Genomic DNA, 16,182 nt, shown 5'->3' with positions numbered 1-16,182 from the left:
TCCCTGTTCCTGCTATGACGCTTGCAAGCAACCTAATAAAAGGAGGTACCTGCCTTTTGTTCAGGGCCTTTTCATCCCGAGTAAACATTGTGTCCGTGTGTTTATTCATTTACCATGAGAGGCCCAGGGCTCTGAACTCAGACCCTGCCCGTTGCCAGGGTGTGGGCAGCAAAAACCACAACCGAGTCCTTAAGAAAACCAGGGGGGGGGGGGAAATGACGTCCCCTGAAGCCGACAGAAGAAGTTGGGCTTGAGCACATGAAGCCCCAAATCCCCTCAAAAGCTGCAGGACTTGTCAACCAACTTGTCAATGAAGAAAACCAGCATTTGGGGGGATCAGAGGGGACCTGCATCCCCTCCCCACTCTTCAGTCATCTTTGGATCCAGACTTGACAGCTTCTCTGCATCTGCCTAGTGCTTGCCAGCCTAGTTTAGAAGGATTAGGGTAAGTGTGTGTGTGTGTGTGTGTGTGTGAGAGAGAGAGAGAGAGAGAGAGAGAGAGAGAGAAAGAGAGGGGGGTTTGCTGTTTTTTTAAATTGACTTGATCTCTGTGTATTCTAAAGAATGGCTGGTGCCTCCCTGTGCACTTCCAAGTCATCTTAGTCTGGCTGTGAGTGTGCGAGTGTGCAAGTGAATGCCCAGAAGTGAACCCCAGAGCATCCGCATAACACTTTCTTCCCCCCAAGGTGTGCTTCACACTTAGGATGCCTGGGCGCCAGCAGCAGCAGCGGCGGCCTGGGCCCTTCTCTGTTTCCCTTTGGGAAGTCCCATGATGGGTTGGCTCCCCCCACAACCCTCAACTTCTGCTTTCCATGCCCCCCTCCTGACCGGCCCTCAGCCACTCAGCTGCAGTTCCTTTCTCTCTGCCACTCCACACACACACACACAGACACACACATGCACACACACGCGCGCGCGCGCACACACACACACAGCAGCGTGACCACCGATGTTTGAGAGAGTGACCTACGCTGACCTGCGGTTTGCAGGAAGAAAAGCTCTGGAGAAAGGCCATGGGGAAGGTAGGAGGCAGCCAGGCCGGCCCTCCCAGGGCTGCCCCCCCTGCCTCCTCCCCCCCTGACCCCTGCTTGTCTTCCAGAGCCGGAGGAGGGGGAGCTCACCTATGAGAACCTCCAGGGGCCTGGGACGCAGGAGGAGCCCCGCAGAAGTGGCCCGGGGGCCGAAGGTGAGTGCCAGTCCCTCAGTGTTTGGTCCCCTGGGCCCTGGGGCTCTGCTCGGTGCTCGGCCCCATTTCCTGTCCCTCCCCAGGAGAACCAGGCAGAGCAAGGGGTGCCTCCGTCCACACAGGCCCTCCTTCACCCGGGGGCTTCCCTGGTGCCCAGTCTCTAACCTGGGGGGCTCCAAAGGAGGCCGAAGAGCCCAGACACCCCAGTTCCCTCCCTGCTGTTTGCCCCTTTCACCCCCCCCCAGCCCGGCTCCCTCCAAGGACCCCCTGCTCTTCCCCACAGGCCAGGGTCTTCCTCGGGAGGCCCCCCTGAGGGCGGAGGGGCCTGCAGGGGCCCAGGGGATCGAGCCTGCTGCCAGGAGACGGAGCGCCCTGGTCTCGGGGCACCAGGGCAGTGCAGGTGGGCATGAAAGGGGGGCATGAAAGGGGGCATCCCCCCATCCTTTCTCAGGGTGTCCTGAGCGGCGTGTTTCTCTCCAGGGTGGAGTCCCCGGACCAGGTGGGCCGCCTTGGGAGTGCTGGGCATCGGCCTCTTTCTTCTCTCCGTCACCATCAGCCTCGGGGTGCGATGTGAGTCCTGGAGGCCTTGACCCTCCCCTGGCAGCTTCCTTGGGGAAATGTGCGGTGCCAGCTGAGGATGGCACAGATTTCTTTCCCCTGAACTTTGCACTGGCATCTCCTGAGCTCAGAGCAGGCTCCCCACCTGCCCCGGGATCGGTCCCCTCCCTCCCTCCGCCCCCCACGCTCTGGTTCCTCAACTGCCCCCTCTCTCCAGACACCCAGGCCTCCCAGCAGCTCCAGCAGGCGTCCCAAGACCACGCGGCTGAGCACCACGCCCTGCAAGCCGGCCTGGAGGAGAGCCGGCACCTGCTGGGCCTGGCCAAGCAGGAGCTCCACTCCACCAAGGAGGAGCTCAACTCCACCATGGTGGCCCTTTGGCAGAGCCGGGCAGCCGGGAACCGGACCCAGCAGCAGCTGCAGCACCAGGAGCTCCTGGTGGGCCAAGCCAACCACAGCCTGGCTCTCCTGCGGAGGGAGCGGGCGAGCCTGATGGCCAACCTCAGCCAGGCCTCCTCCTGCCAGCAAATTGGTGCGTTCCTGGTCCAGCTCCTCTTGGGACCCTGTGGGGGCAAGGGGGAAGGGTCTCTGCGGCTCTTTTCTGGCTGCTTCAGGTTTTCATGTGAGAAGGAAAGGAGAGGAAGGCCACCGAGAGAGGCCTCCCCCTGCCAGCCACAGCTGGGCTCTCCTGCAGCCCATCGGGGGGAAAACCCAGACCGTCTGGGGGGGGCGGGAGAAGTGGTGAGACCTCTGCGCAAGGGGGTAGGCAAATATTTCACAGGGGGAAGGAAGTGCTTTGGTGGGGGCAGCAGTGCTGCCAAGTGGGTGAGGCTGCACATGCTCTCTCTCTCTCTCTCTCTCTCTCTCTCTCTCTCTGAGGTTTTTCTTTGAAGAGTCTCCTATTTAGATGTACAGTATTATGTGACTGCTTTTATGTCTTTCTTGCCTGCCAACATTGGAAGGAGCTTGTTCCAGTCCAATGTGTTGGCCAAAGCAGAGATCCTTCCTGAGAAACAGCTGCTCAGTATGTCTGCAAAGACACCCCTCCCCCGTGATGGAGCCCCCAACCCCACCTGCGCAGAGCTCTCACAGTCAGGAAATGCCTCCCTGTCCCGAGTTCAGCTCTCCCTCTGCCTGGTGTCCCGCGGCCATTCAGGCATCCTCAGGCTCTCCTCTCGCACGACCTCCAGCCCTTCGCCCTTTCTGGTCTCCATAACAGTCCAGTCTTGGGTGGCCTCTTTTCCTGGGAGCGAGACCTACAGGCCAGGCTGAGCCCCCTCCCCGAACCTCCCGTTGAGCCTGCCGGCTGGGGCTCCGCTCTGTGCCAGGCTAAAGAGGGACTGGGTGAAGACAGGAGGCTGCTGGTGGAGCCTCTTTCCCTGGGGAGGGACGGAGAATGGCCAACCTTGGGAAGCCCAAGCCGGGATCCCCCTTGGCTGCTACCCGCTACCCGACTTGCTCCAGCCGTCTTGTGGTTGAGGTTGGGGCAGAAAAGGGGGCCCCTGACGCAGTTCTTTACTTGCAGCTGGTCGCAGCTTGTGGGAATCGGCCTCTTCGGGTAGTTTGAGGTGTTGGTCTTAACTCTGGGGCTGGTGAGGCACCTTGAGAGCCCTGGTGGCACAGAGTGCAGCATTGCAGGCAATGCCCACAGCCTGCAGTTCGATCCTGTCGGGGCTCCAGGTTGACTCAGCCTTCCGTCCTTCTGAGGTGGGTAAAGTGAGGAGCCAGATGGTTGGGGGCAACAGGCTGCCAACCGCTTAGAGAGGGGTGTAGAAGCCCCGTGAGGTCTAAGGGCTCTTCTTACCTTTACGGCTTCCGTTTGCAGAGCCCTCCGCATCCCCTCTCAAAGCCAGCCTGGACGATGGCTGACCCTCTGCTGCAGGGGACCCAGCGCCCACCAAAGCGGCCAGGCTCCTCCCTGCTCTCTGCAGGAATCTCCGCCTCTCTTTGTCCCTCCTTGCCTCCTCTTGTCTGGCCAGCCTTCCTCCGCTGTGCACCCTCCTTGTAGGGGGCTATGGGGGGGGGTCTGAGGGAGGCAGGGAAGCCTGTGAGGAACCAGGCATTCTGTCCACTGGTCAGCCGGCTTCCAAGCGGCCTTTGGGTTGCAAGACGACTCTGTGGTCACCCCCAAGGAGCCCCCCCAGCCTTGCAGGGAAGGGAGGAATGATGCCCTCTCAAAAGATGGCAAGCGGTTTGCCCACCCTGGCACCATCCTTTCCCTGGGAAGGAGAAGGGGCTCCTGGCTGGTGGGCCAAGGGGAGCCGCTGGAGAGGCGCCTCTGTGGCCATGCAGGGGTCCTCACCAAGCAGGGGGATGGGCACCCATGGCTGGGGCTCCGCCCACAAGGACCGGGGGGGGGCCACAGAGATGTTCCCCCAGGGTGGGAGGAGAGGAGGAGGATGAGCCAGGGACAGAGAAAATGGGTCCCTTCTGAAAACAGTCCAAGACCTGAAGTCCCGTCTCCAGGAACGGCAGCTGCTGTGCTTCTCCACCACCTCTGGCAGGGCAGCAGGGTGGGCAGCGTCCCCTGAAAGCTGCTGCAAAGCAACATCTCAGGAGCTATGGGCTCATTTCTGTACCTGGCCCAATGCTGGAGGCCAAGAATCCCCTTCCAGGGAAGCCCTCCCCAGAAGGTGGGGTGCAGGAAGGAAGAGCAGGGTCTCCATGGAAGGCCAGAGACCTCCGGCTGTGATGGCTGGGGGAGCCGCTTCTGGGTTGGTCCAGCCAGGAGCAAAGGCCTCTGCACTAGACCAGAGCGACGTTCCTCTGGCCTCCGGCCTCTTTTCCAGGCTGCTGCCCCCCGGGATGGAGGCTCTTTAGGTGGAAGTGTCTGCGGATTGATCATACACCACAGTCTTGGGATGAGAGCCAATGGGACTGCAAAGATGCTTCCTCTCAGCTGCTTATCCTGAAGAAACCCTGGGATGCTCACGAGGTCTGGCCCTCTGCGGTGAGTACCAAAGGCTCCCTGGGCAGCCAGCGGTCCAAACCAGAGGGGAGATCAGGGGGTTTCACCAAACCGCACACCCGGACCCCCCTTCCTTCAATACATAGAAGATAAAGATAGTAGATGAGATAGATAGATTGGTTAGATAGTTTGTTTGTTTTATTGTCATTGCACCTCATATAATTAGATTGATAGATGAGATTGATGAGATGATAGATAGATAGATAGGATACAGAATAACAAAGGGGCTTTGTAGATCATCTAGTCCAACCCCCCACCCAAGTAGAAGACCCTACACCATTTCTGACATGGCAGACAGACAGACAGACGATACCTGAGATAGATTCATTAGATAGATAGATAGATACCATGTTTTCCCCAAAATACGACCTACCTCAAAAACAAGCCCTAACTTGATTTTCATGCCCGGGCCCAATATAAGCCCCACCCTGAAAGTAAGCCCCAATTAAGCCCCACCGACCACTTGATTGTGCGAGGTGGGGTGAGGCACAGGCATAAAAATCCAGCTAGGGGGCGGTGGGGAGGGGAGCAAGGAAAGAAGGTGCAGCAGAGCCTGGCTTCTTTCTCTCCCCAAACTCTGCCAGAAATGGGTCTTTGCGAGGTTTGTCGCGCTGGTGCAGCCGTTAGCAGCAGGACGCCACAAGGCTCATCATGCACAGCCGTGAGGTTTGTTGTGCCATTGTGTGGCTAACTGGTATCCCCCCCGAAGGTCACAAGGCAGCCCCCGAGGCAGCCAGTTGGAGAGAACTCTTGGTTCCGTCCCTCTGTCCTGGGACTGGTAGACCAGCCCATGCTTGGCCCAATCTCTCAGCTGAGCCGCCAAAACCTTGGCTGTGCTCTGCCTCTGGCCCAGCCTTAGGGAGTGGATACCGGTTTCTGCATGCCAGGCTGCTGTGGGGTTTTTGAATCTGTCTCACAATGCCGGCACGAAAGCATGCAGGCCTTGCAGCTCCAGAGCCCCCTCGTCCTGGAGGGACCCCAGCTATCCCGCTGTGTCCCCCTCCAGGTTGGGTGTAACGGCACTGACCTGGGCACTCATCTGGGTGCATCCCTCCATGGCGCTCCAGTAGTTCCAGACCCGGGTCAGGGAGTAAGCCACGGTGTCGGGTCGCCCATTGAACCAGACTGCTGGGGGAGGTGGCGGTCAGTCCTTTCACACTAGGCCGCATCCAGGGGGCAGCCCCACTGCAGCCAGGGGTGCTTACACGGGATCCACTGTCTCTCGGTGGGGTTGGCACCATCGGCCGCAGGAGGAGAGGAGATGGGGTAGGCAGAGGTTTTTTGGTGCCCACCTCGACACCCATGACCACTGGCCTTGGGGTGGGGGTGGCTCCCCAGACCTCCAGCCTGCCAAACCTCTCCCTCAGCTGCTCCATCGACAGTCTGCGAGCTGCAGCTGGGAACGTCCACTCAGCTGAGTCATGCCACTCGGCCGCTCATCTAGCCTTCCCCTGGCTCCCCCAATTTACCACGACTCCAGGGGAGACCAGCTGATCCTCTGCTTCTGCCACCTTCCCCACCTGGCTCGCCCACAGGCCCTTGGGGCCCAAGTAGGGTCCTTCCGTCTCTCTCTTTCCCCCTTTGAGTGCAGGCTGTTGCTCCAGGTTCTCAGCCCTCTGTTCGGGGTGTGTGTGTGTGTGCTGGCCGCTTGCATCCCAGCTTCGGCTTGGACAGGGTCTCTGGAGAGGTGGCTTCCCCTGACTTCGCCCTCCCCTCCTGCTCCTTTGTCAGTTGCCAACCTCTCAAAACTACCCACCTCCTGGTGGGGTCCAGGTAGGTGGCTACATGGAGGGCTGGTTCAATGTCAACTGTCCAGTTGGCGAATCCAGAAAAAGAATCTCCACATTGGCCCAGAAGAAGTGAAACCAGTTCTGGGATTCCCGCAGAGAAACAAGCCCAGTTCATTCTGCCTTTCCCCACAGGCCACCCACAGCCCATTACGACCACCAGTCCCTTCTGTTCCTTTTGTTATGGGGACCAGCCAGCCTTGCAGGGACCTCTGCCCTGGGGTCCTTGAGGTGGGAGCAAGGTCTCACGGAACCCCTCCCCCCCTTCACCCGTGCGTTCCATCCCCCGCCTTTATTGCCAAGCTGCAAGCGAGGCAGAATGTAGTTGGAAGGGCGAGTCAGTCTTGACAATAGAGAGATAGGCGATAGATTTAATAAGGTTTATAATATGCCACGCAATCAGTGCTGACTCGCATAGGTTGGCCTTCTCTGGCTTTATGTATGACGACCTGTTGTGGTCTGTCACACAAATATTGGTTTGATACAGTTAGAGATTGCCCCGTTCCAGGTGACTTTGGGCCACGTAGGAGCAATTAAAGAAGAGACGGCTCATAAGCATTTACAATACAGACTCTGAATTGCAATAAAACCCACCCCGGCTCTAGAGTGTCATCGGGATGGGGGTCATACAGATCTCACGGTGTGTGTGTGTGTGTGTGTGTGTGTGTGTGTGTGTGTAGTGCTCCAGAGGGGAGGCAGGGCGACAGATGAGGCAACCCCCACAGCCCCAAGAGACGGCACTGCCTAACCGAAGGGACCTCAGGGGCTCCTCTCGGCCCAGCCTCCCTGCCTGGCAGAGGTCCTGGAAGAGAGGCCCTTCCCCAGGGAGCCCGTCTGGTGCCTGCCCCGCATTGCCCGCATGGCTGCATTCCAGAGCAACCGTAGTGCTGAGCGGCCTTCGCACAACCAGAAGGATAGGTGGATCCGCTCCGGTCTCTTTCAGCTGTGAGTCTCCAGCCAGCTTGGAAAAGAGCCCCCCTCTCTCGTTCCCCCGCCCCTCCATTTCCCCCGGCTCCCTCTCCCCCCGGGAGCCTCTTGGCCCTGTGCTCTCCCCACAGCGGGGATGTGACTGCTGGGCATGAGAATCCTGCTTACTGGTTTCCATTATTAACAGTGTCATGAAGGGGGCATTTAGACCAACTATCATCTGGTAGGAAGCCGTTGTTGATTTAATGAGTCTTTTTGTCATGGCTTCTCTCAGCCCCTCTCCAGGGGGTCCTGCTTGGCATCCTCAGCCCCACAAAGAAACCCCCCCCCTCCCCGTCTGTTTCCAACCCTTCCGGTCAAAGTCCTGGGTCGGGGTCCCAGAAACTCAGCCCAGAGGGGCCACCCGGTCAGTGCCCCGAGGCTCCCGCAAGGCTGCAAAGGCTCCCCCTGGAGGGGGGTTTCTCTCCTCCCCCTGAAAGAAACACGGCATAGGCAGGTTGACTGGTCGCTTTGGTTTCTCTTCACTCCGTCTCTTCTTTTGGTTTTGTTTTAGAGCCCTGAGCATTCAAATCATTACTGGATTGGCCTAAAAAAATCAAGGAGCAGCTTCTTATGGGTTGATCGCAGCCCTGGCTTTGGGACTTCGGTGCGGTGAGTCGTGGCCTCCGAAAGAGCCCCTGGGAGGATCTGTGGCGGGACCAAGCCGCCTATTCCCACCACTCCAGTTTTCCACCGGTTCTGAGACGTAACCCCCCCCTGGGGTGGCTGCCATTCCAGGTTGCCCCGTTGCCCATCCATCCCCCTTAGGGTCAGTGAGAGGCTTTGGCTTGACCCACTTGCTCCTCTTGCTCTGTGCTTTGGCTAAGGATGTCAGAGTGCGCTCAGCTTTACTACGTGAGACAACCCAGGAGCAATAAGAACATATACTATATATACACGTACTATACGCAGAGGTCAAACAAGCAGCAATCACTGCAGGGAAGGAGAGAGAGAGAGATGCCCTAACAGGGCCTGTACTTATTATACAGGTTCTTAAAGGGATAACAGCCAAAAACCTTGCTGACTCATTCCCATTATTGCAGCAGCTGGTCATCTCTTAAATCCCTACCTGGCTGACACTCCTCCCATTTCAAGCTGAACAATTGTCAATCCAAATGCTTTGACTTACTCTTGATGCTTGTCTGCATTTAAAGGCTTCCTTAACTATATTATGTTCAGTGGAACATTGCTGCAATCTTATCGGTATCCTTTACAGCACACACACATTTATACTCTTAAGTTTAGTTATATTAGTTATATTCATGGTTACCAATAATGACAGGGGAAAAATCATTTTGTTGAGTGATGTTTATCAATAAAACTTATACCATCCACATAAGCTAACAGCAAACACTCTGCCCCATCACACTGTCCTGTGTATAAACATTGCTGTCCCTAAAACAACTTTCTGAGAACGGCATCCAAGCACTGATTCCAGTTTCTTGCTGACTGTTTCAATCCATATATGGCTTTATTTAATAATATATATCCAGGGTTCTCTGTTTCATAACCTGGAGCTTGAGCCATGTATATTTCTTCTTCTAATTCTGCATTTAAATATGCAGTAGAAATATCGAAGTGATAGATGGTATACCTGCATGCAGCTGTTAAAGCCATGCTAACCTTATGGTCTGACTTCTTACTGTTGGTGCAAACACTTTGTCATAATGAACATTTTTCCTTTGCGTAAATCCTTGCGCAACTGACCGTGCCTTATACTGCAGTTCATCGTTGTGTAACACCTCCTTTTTATATACCCATTTATACCTCACTACCTTTTCCTCTTCTGGTGATCTCCTGAGGGTAAAATCCTGATGCACACTCATCGACTTCCTCCCATTTGCCCTATTCTACTCCTGGTAATGGTGGGGTTTATACTGAACTCTACATACTCTAACCCCGCTTGCTGAGAACCATTCGGGGGGTTACGCCTTTATCGCTTCTTTCAGATCTCCTCGGTATCATCTGTCCCTGCGGTTCTGTGACTTCTCCTTTTACCTCAGGTCTATTCTCTTCCGTATCTGCTCCTCCTGACCTGCTTCCCTGCTGCCCCCTTTATCGGGCTTCTGGATAGCTTCTTCTGGAGAACCAGTGCTATGCGCTGGCACGAACACCTCAGAATTAGCATGCACCCTACTCCAATGATTTAGCTCCGCAAAACTAGGAGCGTGTGAAATTACCGCCTTTCTGGTTCTATCTGTGAATCTAGAACCTTTGGAACCAGGCTCATATCCAACAAACCCAAGTTTCCTAGCCTTTTTCTGTCCTTTTCTTCTGGTGCCTTTGGGACTATGCACCCAGGCATGACTGCCAAATGTTCTTAGGTGACCCAATGAAGGTTTTCTTCTGTATAATAGGAAATAGGGAGTTTCATTTATAGCAATGCTCCATATTCTGTTCATTAAATAATTGGCTGTTTTTAAGGCTTCACCCCAGTACATTCCACCCATTCCCGCATCTGCCAGCAGTGAGTCTTTCATGATTTGCATTATGCCATTCCTTCTTTCAGATACTCCATTTTCTGTTGGCGAGTACAGATTCGTACGTCTATACCTTATGCCTAAACCGCTCAGCCATCTTTGGAAACCTATCAGACATGAACTCTGGTCCCCTGTCTGTTTGCAGTTGACATACTTTACAGCCATATCTACACTCTACAAATCTTACCCATTGCCTGAACTGTTGCAATACCTCTGTCTTGCTTTTTAGCAGGTAGCAAGACCCACCTCTCGTGTAATCATCCATTATGACCAGGCTCCTCCTAAAGAGGGTGCCATGGGGCCAATCAAATCAGCAGGTATTAACTGCAAGACTCTGTTTGCCCTGAGCTTCTTTTACTCACAGGGTGTACACCCTGGACTTCGACTCTTTACAAACAACCCCATTTAAGTCCATCTGGCATTTCTTTATCTTAAGTCCCTCAGCTAGTTCTGGCATCTTCTGCAGTCCTCTGAAATTTCTCCCACCTTTCCTTATGCTGTATTGTCCTCCAGCAAACAGTATTTCATGTCCCTGTCTATCTAAAGTTGAAATACTTAATAGCTTATGGTCTAATTCCGGTACGTACAATACGTTGTCTAATGCTTCCCTGACCTCAGGTACGTTGGCTTTAGCTTCCCATTTAACAGCAGACCATTGTCCATTAGCCAAACTGACAAATGTTTGCTTAGCTGGCCTCAACCCCAAAAAGGCTTGTGGGTCATTTGCAATATGCTGACTCGCCCCACTGTCAACAACCAAGCGTTTTCAGGCAATGTTGTTGTCAGGGGAAATGAGGATGAGGAAGGACCATCCTCATGGGTTGAGTAGCCCCACGCCCTTGTCTCGCTGCTCCTCGGTTTCTCCTCTCGGGGCAGCGCCTCTGGAGGTGCTCTGTAGAACCACATGTGAAGCAATGTTTCACTGTGTAAATGGTCTCAGCTACTCCACTATCCTCTTGGGATGTTGCAGGTTTTAGCCCGGGCTGGTGGTGCGATTGTTTCTATGAGAAGGTGCTTCGTGCAGCGCAGCACTCAAAGGCCGCCCTCGGTACCAGCGCTGGTGAGGTGCAGCAATCCACTTTGCCACACAAATCCGCTGGGCTACAGGACAAGGGAATTTAGAGCAGGAAAGGGTGGGGGGGGGGGGGGCGGCCAGAGGTGGTATTTGCCGGTTCTCCAAACCAGTCAAAATTTCCCCTACTGGCACGCCCGAACTGACCCGAATTGGCTGAGTACCATCTCTGGGAGGAGCCAGAATGAAAACATAATTGCCCCCTTCCCAAGTCCAATCTGTACAATTAATACAAACACACACACACACACACACACACACACACACCTTGTATAAAAAAAACATATTTTCTATCATTCTGGAAACAATTACAAATCCATTTCTGAAATTTTGCTTCCCCAAAAGAATCCGGATTCCGAGGCCCACTCTTGGGATGGCTGTGGACAATGACCCTCCCCCCCACAAGGGGAGCCTTCCTCTTCCCCAAAGGGCATCGTGAAATCACCCACCCACCCCTGGCAGACTATGGCACAGCATCCTTCCTTAAGGCCTCTCCTTGTTTGGGGGCAGGAGGCCATCCGGCCGTGGGACCTCCTGGCTAACAAGGGACCTGCCTTGGGGAGGCACAGCAGCCCCCGGCCCCTGGCTGGCCTCCCCCACCTCCCAGCGGTGCCTGGAGGCTTTCTGCAGCCTGGGCCAGGCAGGTCCTTGGCGTGGGGGGCACTGCGTGGGGGGGCAAGGGCGGCTTCTGCCCATGCCAGAGAGCAGAGGTCTGGAGCAGCCTCTCTCCTTGCTTTCCTTGTCCAAACTCTAGAGGATCATATTATTATAAGGAAGGCTGCGTGGAACTGCATGAGGGCGTTTTGAATTGGCGTCCCTGTTACGAGAAGAAGGAGTTTATCTGCGAGATCGTGGCCATGAAAGGCACAGGTGAGCCCCCCCTCCCCGGTGCTTTTGAGGGTCGGCTCCCCCCCCCCATTCCCCAATTCCTCTCCCTTTAACAGAGCGAGGCGAGGGGGCTGTGTGGAATTGCACAGGGAGGGGCATCTGTGAGTCTGGTGGTCCCTTCCCAAACGGGAGGGAGGCCTCAGCTGGCGTGGCCCCTGGCCAGAGGTGAAGCCGACCGAACTCCCCTGCCAGGCAGCGGCCAGAAAGAGTCGCCCAAGGCCCAATTCCTGACAGCTGATGGAGAACAGAGTTAGATCTCAATCGGAGGGCAGGTTTGAAGGCTGGAGAAACCCAGCCAAGCTCCCTATTGGCTGCCCCCCCCAACATCTGAAAAAGCCAGTCGGCGTCTTTAGAGGGGGTGGAACTAGGGGGGGCTCTGGGCTACAAGGAGGCTGACTCCCCCTTTTAGCCTGTTCTTAAGTGGAGCCTCTGAAGCGGAGCCCTGATGAGCCCAGCCTGGCCTGTCCCACACTTGGATTCTCCCCCCGGCCAGCTAAAAGGGCCTCTGTGGGTGCTAAGAGGGAGCCAGGCACCATCCAGCTGGTCCCTGGGGTGTTTGGCTGCTGTGCGCAGGACCGAGGCCCTGGCTGGCACGTCCTGGCAGGTGGGCAGCCACCCCGACTGGAGAAACAAATACTAGCCATCATCGCCACATCAGGGAGCCGTGAATTGCCCGGGTTCCGTCTGGCAAGGAGGGCTTCCCTGCTCGGCCCAACTTCCAGCCAGCTTCACGGCTGGGCCTGATCCTGGCTTGGGGGGAGAGGAAAGGCCCATCTGCCCAGCTCTGCCACGCTATGCCCCCCTCCCCCATAACAGCCTTTCTCAAGCCAAGGAGCGCCTGGGCTTTCCTGCCCATCAGCTGCATTGCCCCCTCTAATGTCCAGAGCTGCCCCCGGGGCCCCGCCTCCCAGAGTATTGTGCCGTTTCCAGTCCCCTCCCCCGCAAGAGCTCCTAGCTTGGAACTCCCCAGGGGTGGGATTCAACTTTTTTAACAACCGGTTCTGTGGGCGTGGCTTAGTTGGTGGGCGTGGCTTGGTGGTCATGTTATTGGCTGGGTGTGGCCAACTCAACATCCCTCACATCGAGGCACGCATTTCCTCGCCTGGCCTCTCGTGACTGTGGGGATGCTGCAACAGTCGTAAGTGTGAAAAATGGTCATAAGTCACTTTTTTCAGTGCCATTGTAACTTTGAATGGTCCACTCCACACAAGCAAAGTACCAGCAAAGGAGGGGAAAAAAAACTCCAGGGAAGTTCCTGAGACAGGAAGTCTAGTCCTGCCAAGAATATAAAAAGGGTTAACGTAGAGGCAGTTTCTGTAAGCAACACCAGAATGTTTCCTTCCTGCCTTCCTTACAGGATTAGGCCAGTAATTTCTTCCAACAACGGGTTCTCCTAACTGCTTAGAATGTTAACAACCGGTTCTAGCGAATAGGTGAGAACCTGTAGAATCCCACCCTTGGAACTCCCCCTTTGCAGCTAGTCCTGGACTTATGACCACAGATGGACAGGGACTTTCATGGCTACGTGAAACAGTTCTTGAAGAAGCAGCACCCAATGTTATGACTGCTCTTGCTGTGGTCCTTTAGCGCAGGGGTCCCCAACCACCGGGCCGCGGACCGGTACCGGGCCGTGGAGCACTCTTTACCGGCCGCAAAGAAAAATTTTTTTAAAAATGGCGGCTTTCTTCGCCTTCGGTGAATGCTGCTGGGATCGGGGATCAAGGACACAAATGAAAGAAGGGGAGGGAGGAAGCAACCGAAGCCTGTCCTGCTCTCTGGCTCAGCTCTCTCAGTCGCTTTCTCGCTCCTCCACCAGCCCAGGAAGAAACTGCTTCAAAGAAGCGGGGGGGCTTTTCCTGTCGCCAGCTTCCCCGAAGCGCCCCGTTTCACCCCCCGCCCGCCCGCTGCAGTTCAATCCACAGTGCTCCGTTCTGCCTGCCTGCCTGTCTGGTTGTTTGGGAGCAGCTTCGGCTGAGAATAATAACTATTCGCCTCTTTTTATCAGCCGAAGCTGCTCCGCGAAGAAGGCAGGCAGGCAGGCAGGTAGAACGGAGCACTGTGGATTGAACGCGCGGCGGCGCGGGCGGGCGGGGCGGGTGAAACGGGCGCTTCGGGAAGCTGTGGCGACAGGAAAAGCCACCCCCACCCCCGGCTTCTTTGAAGCAGTTTCTTCCTGGGCTGCTGGAGGAGCGATAGAGTGACTGAGAGGAACGAGGCAGACACCTGAGGGAGGGAGGGAGGGAGACACCTGAGGGATGGGGCTGAGGAGGCAGGACCAAGGCGCTCCCTGAACTTGGTGGTTTGCTGGCAGACGTTTTATTACCCGACTAGGTAACAACATCAGATGTTACCTAGTCAGGTAATGAAACGTCTGCAAGCAAACTACCAAACTCGATTCTCTCTCTCCCCCGGTCCTTGAAAAATGTTTCTGCTTGAAACCGGTCCCTGGTACAAAAAGGTTGGGGACCACTGCTTTAGCGGATCCAGCTTCCCCATTGACTCTTCTTGTCGGAAGCCAGCTGGTAAGGCTGGTAAGGTCACAGGTGTGGATCATGTGACTCTGAGATGCTGCAACTGTTGTGACTCTGGGTTGGTTGCCAGGCGCCTGAATGTTGGTCATGAGACGGCATGGATTTTGTGACAGTCATAAGTGCGAGGACTGCTTGTAAGCCCCTTTTTCAGCACCCATTTAAGGTGGAATGGTCATTAAATGAACGGCTGCAAGTTGAGGACAACTTCTGCAGGGGTGTGTGTGTGTGTGTGTGTGTGTGTTCCCAGTGTGGACCACTTTGTGCTTAAGGAAAGCGAATAGGCTGAACCGCCTGGGTGAACCACGGACTCTACGAGGCCTCCATCATCGTCTATACAGCAACGACTCTCTTCCTTCCAGGGTGAAGTCGGCTTCTTCCCTCCTGCGGCTGCCTCGCTCTTGGCACTCTGCCAGCCTCCCAGCCTCCCTGACTCTTCCTGCGCCTCCTGTGGCCCCCGATCCTGTGGCTCCGGCACCGGGACGTCAAGCAGAGGCGACCCCCGTCCAAATGAGGCCCCTCCCCCAACTCCCCGGAAGGAGGGGCGCAGGGGGAAGCCCAGGAGGGAGGCATTGGCACTCTTGGCCAGGTGAGCCCCTCCCCGCCTGGACATCCCCTCCTGGCAGGATCCAGAGCGGTGGGCCTGGCCCTTGCCTGAGAGGGGAGCAGGCGCTCCCCTTCCCTTTTCAGGGGGCAGCAGAGAAGGGCCGGCGATCCAGGTAGGGTCTCCCCCAGGCCGTCTTGCAACCTGTCTCTGCTCAGAGGTGCAGGGAGGGGGCCAGTGGTGGGTTTCAAATGTTTTTACTACTGCTTCTGTGGGCGTGGCTTGGTGGGTGTGTCTTGGTGGGTGTGGCAGGGAAAAGATACTGCAAAATCCCCCTTCCCTCCCCACCCCACTAGCCTGCTTTCCAGCTCCGTTCTCCTGTGCAGGGCAACCAAAGGAGACCCAGCCGATCAGCTGGGACTCGATGGGAGGCGGAGAAGAGATGGGGTTGGTGGGGCCAGTCAGAGGCGGGATTGGCCGGTTCTCCGAACCACCCAAAATTTCCGCTATCGTTCTCCAGAACTGGTCAGAACCGCTTATGAACTGGGAGGGCAATAATTTAACCCCCAAGCCAGCAAACCCCCCGGCTTCCCCAAGGAAAGAGAACTTTGCACGGCCATCAACTGTTGGTGTAGCTGGGGGAGGCCTTGGACGGTTGCACTGCGCTCTATGTGTGTGAGTGGGGGGGGGGCTACCCCTGAAATGTCCGGTGCAAAACAAGGCTGGGGGGGCAGCCCTGCCTGACCAAAGAACAGCCCATGTCCCACCTTGGCAACACAAGCTGCGCTGGGTTCCAATTCAAGGTGTTGGGGGGGGACCTATCAAGCCCCCCACGGCTGGGGTCACGTTACCTAGGAAACCGTCTGCTGGATCAGCCTGTCCCACCTGGTCAGGCAAGGAAGATGCGTTGCAGACCCCACCAGTCAAGGAATTGCAACTGGGGGGTTCAGGAAGGGAGCCTTCTCTGCTACCCCCCCATTGGAAGATTCGCTCACCGGGAGATGAGGCAGCCCCCCACCCCACCCCCGGCCTTTCCCCTAAAGGCCCCAAACATGGCTCTGCAGCCGGCAAGCCCCTCCCCTGGCTTTTAATCAATGTTCCACACTGCTTTTTAATTCATCCTTGTCTTTCTAAGTTTCATACACTGTTTTCACACTGTGATGTTTTATCTGTACGCATCCTAAAGTTCTTCTGTGAGGGAGGTT

The 16,182-nt window shown here is 56.0% G+C and overlaps 1 protein-coding gene across 1 annotated transcript; it reads left to right on the top strand.

Moving 5' to 3' along the window:
• Window positions 1-949: 949 nt before the first annotated feature.
• On the top strand, window positions 950-14,937 carry LOC113423542 (B-cell differentiation antigen CD72-like). The gene is made up of 9 exons (XM_087958790.1): window positions 950-1,022; window positions 1,100-1,186; window positions 1,470-1,586; window positions 1,667-1,756; window positions 1,962-2,276; window positions 4,534-4,694; window positions 7,980-8,074; window positions 11,772-11,887; window positions 14,796-14,937. Exons 1-9 carry the CDS (start codon window positions 950-952, stop codon window positions 14,798-14,800), a joined length of 1,059 nt encoding a protein of 352 aa, XP_087814916.1. The 3' UTR covers window positions 14,801-14,937.
• The last annotated feature ends 1,245 nt before the right edge of the window (window positions 14,938-16,182 follow it).

This window comes from Notechis scutatus, chromosome 2 (assembly GCF_049901735.1).
Source record: "Notechis scutatus isolate UNSWTSFEM ecotype Mainland chromosome 2, rNotScu1.2, whole genome shotgun sequence".
NCBI classification, from domain to species: Eukaryota; Metazoa; Chordata; class Lepidosauria; order Squamata; family Elapidae; genus Notechis; species Notechis scutatus.
The sequence above is the reverse complement of the archived record's forward strand: the minus strand, read 5'-3'. Positions and strand labels throughout refer to the sequence as shown.

What these genes read in the sequence shown, in the direction of transcription:
- LOC113423542 (XM_087958790.1), top strand. Translation starts at nt 950, where the DNA reads ATGTTTGAGAGAGTGACCTACGCTGACCTGCGGTTTGCAGGAAGAAAA. An exon ending in AAGTGGCCCGGGGGCCGAAG is followed by an intron (nt 1,187 to 1,469) that starts GTGAGTGCCAGT and finishes TCTTCCCCACAG; the next exon opens with GCCAGGGTCTTCCTCGGGAG. An exon ending in CATCAGCCTCGGGGTGCGAT is followed by an intron (nt 1,757 to 1,961) that starts GTGAGTCCTGGA and finishes CCCTCTCTCCAG; the next exon opens with ACACCCAGGCCTCCCAGCAG.